At 41.9% G+C, this 11,219-nt stretch overlaps 1 protein-coding gene across 2 annotated transcripts; it reads right to left on the bottom strand.

Annotated features, from left to right (window-relative positions):
* Nucleotides 1-5,492: 5,492 nt before the first annotated feature.
* On the bottom strand, nucleotides 5,493-10,454 carry mat2ab (methionine adenosyltransferase 2Ab). Of its 2 annotated transcripts, XM_084551956.1 has the most exons (9): nucleotides 10,196-10,454; nucleotides 9,378-9,455; nucleotides 9,166-9,288; nucleotides 8,958-9,070; nucleotides 8,718-8,861; nucleotides 8,401-8,619; nucleotides 8,135-8,317; nucleotides 7,881-8,014; nucleotides 5,493-7,274 (listed from the first exon to the last, which is right to left on the bottom strand). In XM_084551956.1, the coding sequence occupies exons 1-9, from the start codon at nucleotides 10,287-10,289 to the stop codon at nucleotides 7,172-7,174; spliced, it is 1,191 nt and encodes a 396-aa protein (XP_084408082.1). In that variant the 5' UTR covers nucleotides 10,290-10,454; the 3' UTR covers nucleotides 5,493-7,171. The 2 variants fall into 2 exon arrangements, with proteins under 2 accessions (XP_084408082.1, XP_084408083.1); XM_084551957.1 differs by having other exon boundaries at nucleotides 5,493-8,014.
* Between the last annotated feature and the right edge of the window lie 765 nt (nucleotides 10,455-11,219).

Consider the following 11,219-nt stretch of genomic DNA (forward strand, 5'->3'; position numbering starts at 1 on the left):
GCACCTTTTACTTGGAAGAGGTGGATTTAATTTCACTTTCATGCATTTAGCACAGTAGACTAGCAAGCTCCTACAAATGTTGCATCAGCTATCACCAGCTAATCCTAATCTAAATAGCTGATCTCATTCTGTCCTCCGTCGAAGGTTAAAATTACCTTTCATTGTTTCTACACAGTATTCTGTTTGGTTTCTGTCCTGGTTTGTTTGGGTTAGTGCGTGAGCTGAGGACAGGTGGTGCCCAGTCGAGCTCTTTGTTGTGGAAAGATTCTCTGTGCTTTCTGTTGTTATGGGAAAGCAAATCCTCAGATCGATCAATAAACAAAAAGTCTGTGAGAGGTGCAACCCTCTCCCGGACCTGTTCATTTCATGCGCGAAAGCCTCTCTCGCTGCTGCGATCCTGTTGCACTGGTGAGGGATCTTGCCCATTCAAGGCCGTGGAGGTGTCAACCCCCCACTAACATTCAGTTAAATATAGATGTTTGGCTGAGCCAGAGGGGTAGTGCACAGCTGCTGTAATTAAACTGCTACTGGTGTTCGACGGTGTCACTCGAGTATGAAAACTACTACCTGATATACTGTAACTGTAGTGAGGTGCTTGGCTAGATTTCAAGAAGTACAAGAAGTACATCCAGGCATTATGCAAGGGTCACAAAATACCATTCACAAGGGAGAGTTTCCAAAATGCAGAGTACAGTTAGTAGTCGCCATGTTACCCACAGATGTTCCTAATAAACCCCTGAACTCTTCACCTGTCATTTAAAACTGCTTGGATAAGTCCAGTTGCCTTTGATTCAGCTTTGTTTTGGTTTGAAGTCTTTTTTAATAACTCTAAACCACATGTGAAGACTACAAGATAAGACGATAATTAATGCAAAATTTTCCAAAAGAGCTTTAGTCAGACAGATTTTAATATCTTAAAGCAAATGTGAGAAAGTTAAATTTGACTAAACCCACTGGTGGTAGGAATGTTCAGTTCATTTTAACATTTCCTTTTCTTTGATCTGGTTATGTCCATAAATGTGGATGTGCTTTGTCAAATTACGAACTGAAAAGCGCACAAGAGGCAATATGCCAGATATTAAGAATGGTCCCTGATTCAGTTGTGAGCACACAGTTTATTTCCTTTTGTGAATTTAAAAAAATAAGTTGCAGCCCATTTGCGGTTGACAAAGAGACCATTCTTAGTGTCTATTTTCTGCAGGAGCTGCATTTACTACTTCTCACCGAAGCGATCTGCAAAACATCCCATTGTCATTTTACATTCAGCTTTTTCTGTAGGCAAACATTAACTCAGCAGTTTACCCCCGAAGGGTCTAACTCTGACTGAACTGGTTTTACCGTATGTTCCAGCTGCTCCTGTCTTAAAGAGTGAAGCATGCCTGTCTTGGGGCTTTTTCTCGTACAGTTTATTACCAAACACAAGCCTTACAGCTAGAAGTTAAACAACTTAGCAAAACACGAAAAACAGGCGGTCAGAACACACACACTAACTAGTAATTAAATGTCAAGGATCTGGATCAGACCATGACATTGTATAATATAGTATATCTTACTAATACAGGCGTGCATTAGATTTTACTATTTGGATTTACACATTATAAATTGTTCCTGTCAATAACCACTGAGGTGATTTGGCTATAATTTTTAATCAGATTGAGATACTTTAATTCTTTTTAAATTAATTGATAATGGACATTATTATTTATCAACTGGTAAAGACCCGGAGCCGAAGAGGAGTTAACAGAATCAGTGCGTTTTGAATGTAACGTAATTTCCCTGAAAGGTAGATAGAAGTGGAAAAAAGTAGCTTCAGAACATTGAGTACCAAACCCACTTTATAATAACGATAACATTAACTTGTACTCTTTATTCATCGAAGCAAAAAATTTGACTAGTTCACACAGACGATCACGAGCCCCAGGACTGGCATTTGTAGACATGCTGTCACATGCTTTAGACAGCCTTCTCTCGCATATTTGGCCAATCTTAGTTTACTATACGTTGTCCCTGAGCTTATCAAATACGTTCAAACAGACTTATCTTCATACAAATTATTAGCTGTAGTGGAATTTTTCACTTAGAATCCCTGTGTATGGACATGGAGCACACACAGATGCAGTATACTGTTGTACTAATGTTCTCCATGTTTGCCTTTTTAATCTGTTTTTAATATCTATGTCTGAATCTTTGTGACCTTTGAGACCTTTTCAGCTAGTAAAATAATTTAATTACAAGATAGACCAAACTGATTTATCAATGTATATGTATTTATGGACACCTAGTGGCATTTCTCATTTGTTTTATTAAGAATGAACCCATACAAGTATAGCTGTAGTGTAGTTAGTGAATAGTTGGGTGTGGCTGATTTGCATCTCTTTTCCTTGTTGCTCTCTACTGCTAGATCAAAATATCACATGTGACATGTCATGGCGTGATTGCACTGTGCATCACTGTTCTGTGGTGAAAAACAAACGCTCATTTGAATTTAAAAGTTGCAGACCATGAAGCGAAGCAATAATTAGTACTGAGAGACTGCATGTGTTTGGGTACTCCTGGTTTCTGGTGACACGGCTGTGCTACTTATGGTGTCGCCTTTGACCAAAGTGTCAAACCTGGCATATTTTTCTAGTGAACTACTCAGTTTAATCTTCAAAAACTTCCAAATGCATCTTTGACTTACAGTTACATTTATATCGTTTTGTTACACAGGTTTTGTTTTTGCCAAGACCAAGGCCCTTCCAACGGCCCTTTGCGCTCGGATCACAACGAATGTGTGCCAAAGGACTAACCGGTCACAGTGTCACAGAGTAAGCATTTCTGTTGTTTTGTCTCACCTCTGCTACCAATTCAAGGGTCACTTTGACACATGTGAATTCCACAGTAAACCTTGATAAAGTGGTCCGAGTGCAACACTGCAAATGCTCTGAATGCTGGATTTCATGAAGGCTTGTCGTTAACTGTTTAAAAAGACCAACAAGAAAGCAATGTTGATATGTTGGATAAAGAGTTTAACAAAGACTGCAAAATGATAATACACACATTTTTTTTATTGCAGAACTTGTCTGTACCACTCGCTGTTCTTCAATAAAGTACATGTACCTCACAGGATTTGCTGCTCCTTCTGACATTATGCATTGTGTATTACATACGATCCTTTACTAACTCGTTCTGTGAAAATGTGTTGCCCTTTACATTTTACATATCACTAATACTATATTATACAACGTTGAATGAAAATACAAGCTCTGGCAAGCTCTAAGCAATGCGACCAAACGAGAATTTAAATCTGTTTCATGGTAAAGTTTGTGGAACAAAACCTGTTGCACAAAGAAATAAGCTCCTCCCTTTACACGTCACAACAACCCTCTACAAAGGCAGATCTAGTCCCATTCTTTCTGGCAACCTCAGGTTTCACAACACAAAACTATGAACATGTATTTGCTTCAAATGCTGAGGCAGCTGGCCGTGCTGTTAATCTCTTTTATACCCATCACACTAACCATATACTTTCCCTTGTCAATGGATTGAATTTTCAGGTAATCTACACTGCCTGGCCAAAAAATAAATAAAATAAAATTTCATTGGATCGCCTTTACCTTTGATCACAGCACGCATTTGCTGTGTCATTGTTTTGACAAGCTTCTGCAAAGTCATTAATTTTTCACCAAGCTCTTGTATTGATGACGGGAGAGTCAGACCACTGCACAAAGCCTTCTCCAGCACATCCTAAACATTCTCACTGGGGTTAAGGTCTGGACTCTGTGGTGGCCAATCCACGTGTGAAAATTACGTCTCATGCTCCCTGAACCACTCTTTCACAACTTGAGCAGGGAAGAAAAAAATCCATTCATGGAATAACCTGGTCATTCAGTATATTCAGGTAGTCAGCTGACCTCATTCTTTGGGCACATAATGTTGCTGAACCGGTGCCGACCACATTTCTTCCTCAAAGACGCTGGTCCCCTACTATACTTCCAGTTTTTAATAATGCACTGGACAGTTCTTAGTTTCTACAATCTCCTTAGATGTTTTCTCTGCTTGATGCATGCCAGTGATTTGACCCCTCTCAAACAGACTAACATCTTTTCCACAACCATGGGATGTGTATTTAGACATGTTTGTTTAAGAAATGAGAAGCTACTCATTGCATCAGTTGGGGTTAAATAACTTGTTTCCAGCTGAAAGACAATCACCCATTAAGTAATTATCCAATAGGAAGCTTGTACCCATTTGCTTAGTTAAATCCAGGTGGTGACTTTTTTTGGCCAGGCAGTGTGTGTGTGTGTGTGTGTGTATATATAGGTAGTGAAAACAAAAGCATTTTAAAATATCGGTCCTGCACTAAAACCCTCTTCATGACCGTTATAATGTTCAGTTCATGTTGAAACAGAGTAAGATAGGCTGTAGTTCAACTGAATGGTTGTTTTGGAGGATGTAGTGCTGCTGTTAAACTGGGTTAAACACGTGTCAACACAATACAGCGCAACAGTACTACAAACCACAGCTTCCAAAATATTACATCACTGTAGTTAGTACACATACGTTTTTACTAGTTCACCTAATGACCCTGCAAGTAAGTGTATATCTCTGGCGTGACATGCGCGTCGGCTGCAAGAATGAGGTCTCTCAGTCACATCACAGGCAGAAAGATTGAGACACCACAACACTTGAGGGCAATTTACTGATCCCAATGGCATGATAATGGTGATGGAAAACCCCCAGGAACTGACAAAACTTGTGCAAATAAACATTACACCACATAGATATGAAGCAACATGTTGTCTGTTACATAGGTCAGTTCAGGGGGGGTTGTTGATTAGTGGTTAGAGGAGCAGGTTGAGGCACCAGTTTGATCCCTTCTTATCTCTTAGTGAGCACATTAAACTTCCTTGCATGGCTGCCAACTGCTTAAGGGGTGGTCATCTTAATAAAGATGATTTTCAGTGTGAGAAGTGTTGCACAGTGTTTTGCACTTTGAAATGCACAAAGTTGATGCCCTTTAAGATATTCTAGTAGTAACTTGTTACCATTGGGTGGACCCTATAACCAGCTTGCTTGAGTAGGACACCCACAATATGAAGCCATAGCCCTCACCACAGTGGGACAGGTTGAAAGGTGAAATTAACACAATCACACAAACAAGAGTATGTGTAGACTACTGTACCCATTATTCCTGTATTTATATCAAACCTGGACGCTTCTTTAAAACCAACTAAGTCCCCTTATTTTGTGAATGATTGCTTCACAGTGGGGTTTGGGTGCATTTAGTTTTTCTTTCATGTAGACACCGACACAAGTGCAAATGTATTTAAGTGTATCTGCTGTATTGAAGTGTTCCATATATTTTCCATCGCGACACGTCAAATTGACTTTAGTGACACTTATTGAAGGCAACAATTCATAAATGCAGAATGTCCCAATAACACAGAGAGGATCACACTCCGTTGTATGTACAATATCAATTAATATACAAGAAAAGCAATAAGACAAAGTAATTTGAAAGGAGTAGTTTATTACAGAGCATTTAGGACACTACCCAGCCTAGACATGAAGCATATTACAGTATGAGCTACTTGTTCCTCTGGAAGTTGAACGCATGTATGTGGGAGGGGAGAAAAGTAAAGGGGAGTAGAGGAAATAGAAAAGGCACTCTTAACACTTACTGTAGCCACCAGGATGAACTCTGGGAGGTAAAGGGGAACAAAACCCAAAACTCAACTTTATCCCACACATGGGATGGCTATGTAAACAAGGCTGGTTTCTCTGTACCACACCAACCAAATGTTGCCATCGCATTTTGGGGATAGGCCAAAGCCTTAGAATTGCACCAGACTTTTTAAATGGGATCTTAAAACTAATCCGCCTGAAAAATAAGATCTGCTGTCCAAAAGTAAAAAAGGTTGTAAAATAGTCATTAACAGTAGCCAGTGACAACTTCTTGTTGAGGCCGACCAAAGCTTTTCTGTACAACACTCTGGAGCCTCAAGCAAAACACTGAAAGATCAAGTCTAAAGGAATTCAAGATTTAAAGCTGCCTTCTGAAACCTCGGCTTCTCTGTATCCACGCCGAATTTCAGAGAACAAATAAATAGTGTTGAAGTTTGATTCCTAGCCAGTAAGACTCTGCGGCAAAGAACACGCTCCTTTAAGAATAAAGACAGACAGGTTTCTCTGTAGCTACACCTGCTGTCAATAAACTTAAGGAGTAAAAGGGTCTTTAGTCACTCAAAACCATAAAAAAGTGAAACTACATTTAAAAAGGACTAATTTAAAAATTGATTTTCAATGCATAACAATTTAATTTTTCCACCGCCATCAAGTATAACCAATACCTCTGCAGACCAGAGCAGTGACATAGCAGCTTCTGACTTTTCTGTATTACGTCAGAAAACAGCAACGGTCTGCAGAGGCATCCGAGACATTACGCTCATTTGAGAGCTTGAATTGTGATTTGGCTAGCCCCATAGCCTGCAATGCATAGCATTTTTAGTGAAAACAGCAACAACCCTTGAATTTTAATTGTGCCATTCTAGCATCCTCCACAAAGATGAGGGGACACGGCTACCAAAACAAAAGAAAAAAGAAAGAAAGACAAGGAACACCTGGTCGAGGAATTACTGTACCAGACTGACACGGGAGGAATGTTTAAAAATATGCCAACAATTTTTTGGGGGACAATGCTGGATCAGAGGACCCTCAAACTATCAAATGATGCTTCTAAATTGACTAATATCAGCAGCACCAGTAAATTAAGAGGACTGTCGCATATAGCCTAATATGCTACTGCCATGATACTGAATAGGGGACCGACAACATCAGTGAGTGAGGAATGCCCAAGGGGAAACAACTGAACGCAGCTACTCTGTGTCTAACACGACAAGAAGCGGGGGGGGAATCTCAAATATGGGACAACACGAAGCACTATGGGGCATGAGTTCATGGAACCCATCCTATTCTTTAAAACATCAAGTTTCCGAGGCATGCCTCTAACGACCCAGCATGATACTGCAACCAGCAGAAAACAGTAACAAGACAAAGGAGGGAGGTGAAGTGAGGAAGGGAGTCATGTTAAATGATAGCATTAGAGAGATAAGGGCATTTCACCCCCTGAACCCTGGAGGCTTCTCTGTAGTATACACCAACAGGCCTGGGGGGGAAAAGCTTAACAGGTTTAGTATTTGAGTTTTTTGGGCACCTCCCATGGGAAGGAGTCTCGGCCAAAGTGGCCATAGGCTGCTGTCCTCTGATACAAGGGTTTCTTCAGATCCAGCTCCCTGGAATACATAATCAACATATTTAGCAGCAGTCTTAACTAGTGAACTCAGAAGCACGCATTCATATTTCACACAAGTGTTAACAGTCACATTAGCCAGTGGGGAGTGTCAAAGGCCATCCCCGTAATTAATGAATTAATTAATGAATATTCAGACTGGCTGGTGGAGTGGGAAACGTGATGCTTTGACACTTACCATGCCAACCAAACAGGACACTGCCGCTTGCAGATGGAAACCACACTTTTCCAATTTACAGAGCAGCGCTTATCTAACTAAGCTATGTGATTTCATTAGTCCGATAATAATACTACACGTCTGCCCTAATAAAAACGACCTTTGCCATCACGGTTTGTGTATGTAAATATACACAAGAACTGATGTCGCAAACTGTAGCTCTGAATAACAAAGTCAAACAAGATGCTAGCTGTTACTCTATGTGTACAGTTAATATTTGTTGTGTACAGAGGAAAAAAATAAAAATAAAATAAAAAAAATTAACACTGGGTCAGGCAACTGAATAAGACAAAATCAGGAGACGGGAAAGACGAATGAGCCAGGAGCTGCCGTTTCATTGAGTAGCAGGTGGCTTCAGAGGTTATACATTACCTGACAATGACTCCCGGGCGTAGATCAAAGTTCTTCTTCACAATGTCAAGCAGCTCCCTCTCACTCTTGTGGGAGGTCCCATAGTGGAAGATAGAAATGGAGAGGGGATGGGCAACTCCAATGGCATAGGACACCTAATACAGTACACATAGATGTATTATATCCAGCATAAAACACAGAAAACTTTAGGTAGGAACCTCTTGTAGCCCCTCTGTCTAAAATGAAGATTATTGGTTATTAATGCTACCACCCACCTGGACCAACACTCTCCTGCAGAGCTCAGCCTTCACCAGAGACTTGGCCACCCAGCGTGCAGCATAAGCAGCAGAGCGGTCCACCTTTGTGTAATCCTTCCCAGAGAAGGCGCCACCACCGTGGGCTCCCCAGCCTCCATAAGTGTCCACAATGATCTTACGTCCAGTGAGGCCAGCATCACCCTGTAATAGAATTACAGAGGTTACGTGGGTTAAGTTACTCACATGCTATGCAGTTCCTGAAAGCCACACCATTTGACATTTACCTGTGGGCCCCCGATGACAAACCGCCCACTGGGCTGCAGGTGGTAGATGGTGTCATCATCCAAGTAGATGCAGGGAACAACTGCCTTGATGACTTTGTCCTTCAGAGCATCTCTCATCTCCTCAAGGCAAATGTCCTCATCATGCTGAACAGAGACGACAATCGTGTGCACACGCACTGGGAGCATGGCACCACGGTCCTGGCGGTACTGCACAGTAACCTGTGAGGAGGTCAGGCGGTTAATTTTCCACATCTCCCGTCTCTCTTGATTAAGGCAAAATGTGTGTGGGGGAAAAAAAAATGATACGACAGCTTTACCTGCGTCTTTGAGTCTGGCCTGAGCCATGGGAGGGTGCCATTGCGTCGCAGTTCAGCCATCTTGGCATTCAGCTTGTGGGCAAGGACAATTGTGAGAGGCATGCATTCCTCAGTCTCATCGGTGGCGTATCCAAACATCAAACCCTGCAAATCAAGTGACATTAAGGCAGAGTTTAAAAACCTGAAAAGAACAAAAAGGTCAGCCATTTGTGATTTCCCTCCAGACACACCACTACTGACCTGGTCACCTGCTCCAATGTCCTCCTCATTGCGGTCAACGTGAACGCCCTGAGCAATATCAGGAGACTGCTGCTCCAAGGCCACAAGGACATTGCAGGTCTTGTAGTCGAAGCCTGTGCAGAAGACAGACCACTGCAGATTAACACCAAAAGACACCTCAAGCAATTCAACAGAACACTCAAACCAGGAATGTCATAATATGCCACACCTTTGGAGGAGTCGTCGTATCCAATTTGGCGGATGGTGTCGCGGACAACTTTCTGGTAGTCCACTGTGGCATGAGATGTCACCTCACCTGCCAACAGGATCATCCCGGTCTTGGCAACGGTCTCTGCACAAGGCAATAAAACGATAAACTGAGACAAAATACATTTTATATGTCGACATATGCAAGAAGAAACTAGACATGCACGTCCTTACCACAAGCAACTTTGGCATCAGGATCCTGCTTGAGATGGGCGTCTAGAACTGCATCACTAATCTGATCGCAGATCTTGTCTGAAAAAAAACAACAAAACAAAAGCAACACCTTGAGCAAAAAAGGCACAAAATCAGACTGACGCAAGACCAGAACACTGCGTCTGAATGTCAACCGAGGTAGGTTAGCGCCACCGGCCCGGTTCGTGCTTAAGTGGGAGTGGCTCAGCAGACGCCATTTCAGCTGGAACGAACACATGTGGTGGAGGAGAGAGCGCGCCAAATACATGAGGGACCGGAAAGCGAGCGCGATGTACTTATAAACATTAAACTGATCTAAGGGATGCTATAAAACTGTCTTACATGGTTGCGGGCAGAGGGTCGCGTTAGCACTGTGTACACCGCGTGCCTCAAGTCAAAATAGCACCGGACGATTAGGTACTTTCAGAAAAACGTGTAATTACATCATAGCGAGTCAAAAATGATTTATTTAACGCCAGCGGTTAACGAGTGACACAGCGTCTCCGACATGTTCCTTGTCGCTTGGTGAGACAAACGAGATCTCCATCTATTCTCTAAAGATTAGCTAGCTAACATTAGCTTCAGCGCGTGCTCTTAAAACCGGCCCAGTTAAGGCCATTAACGTTCAGTTTCTATACCGCTTTCCTCCCCGGCATTCATTAAACGCTGGATTAACAGTGACTAGAGCCTGGAGAATGACGCAGCAAAACTGTAAATGTAATAAAATTCATCACTCAAACGGCTACAGCTAGGAGGAAAAAAAAAAAAAAAAGAAAAGGGGCCGGCATGTTGGATCTTACCGGGGTGTCCTTCTCCGACCGACTCTGAAGTGAACAAGAAGCAGTCCTCGTCAATGAGGGAGTTATGGAAGCCATTCATCTGTCCGTTCATCATTGTTAACGGCTGCTGGTACGACAGTTTGAAGTGTTATGACGGTGGTATCAAGATATTATTATTTTTTTTTAAATCTCAAACAGTGCCTCAGCGCGTTTCCCTGCTCTCTCTCTCTCAGAGGACAAACCCACTCTCGCAGCACCGATCCTCAAAGCGTGAGCCTCATGGCGCAGCTTCTCTATTTATCCTATGAAGGCTGACGCTGTGACGTAACGGTGAGGTGGACCGTACCATTGAGCCTATCGGGGGGGCCACGAGCTTTACTGTAACCAAGAATGCGTTACCCAATTTGACAGAGGCCACGTGCTGACACAATATTAGCGATAGCGGCGCCTGCTTTAAGTCAGCATCTTTTATCATAGAAATTACTTTACCACACCTTAAGTGTGTGCGTGTTTTGGCATATGGTGTGATCGGACGGTTCATAATACGTCAGACGAGGTAGTTGTGTTGTCATGTTATTGTACATTGAGCGGTAACGTTGGAGACCACTTTTAAGTTTGTTGCATGCTATTAAACGGTTGATTTTGAATTGTTGACTTCTCACATGTCTGCCACCCTGTGGCCACACGTCCACATACATCCTGCATCTTCTTCTTCATAGTCTCAGAAACTCACGCTTCATATTCTCATGTGAAATTTTAATCTACCTCACAATTAAAGCCATAATGCAAAACAAATAATGGCCTAATAAAAGGGGAAATTATTGAATTATTATTAGTTTCGTATAGAAGTATACGAAGTTTCTATTCTGTGATGTACTTTTTTATGTATTATATAAAACTCCCACTATCTTTGAGTGTTTTATCACAGGCTTAAGTGTGCCAGACGTGAAATAAGTGTTTCCCAGAAGCCAGTATTAAAGTTTGGTATAAACCAGCGCTGATATAATTTATGTGATAAACTGCTTCATCCCAGCTATCATGAGTA

The sequence above is a fragment of the Chelon labrosus genome, assembly GCF_963514085.1.
Source record: "Chelon labrosus genome assembly, chromosome: 9".
NCBI lineage: Eukaryota > Metazoa > Chordata > Actinopteri > Mugiliformes > Mugilidae > Chelon > Chelon labrosus.

Bases quoted from the DNA above. Each gene is read 5' to 3' on its own strand.
- mat2ab (XM_084551956.1), bottom strand. From the start codon at position 10,289: ATGATGAACGGACAGATGAATGGCTTCCATAACTCCCTCATTGACGAG. The intron at 9,289-9,377 runs GTAAGGACGTGC...TGCCTTGTGCAG, and splicing joins TGATGCCAAAGTTGCTTGTG to AGACCGTTGCCAAGACCGGG. The intron at 7,275-7,880 runs GTAATGTATAAC...TATGTATTCCAG, and splicing joins CGCCCGGGAGTCATTGTCAG to GGAGCTGGATCTGAAGAAAC.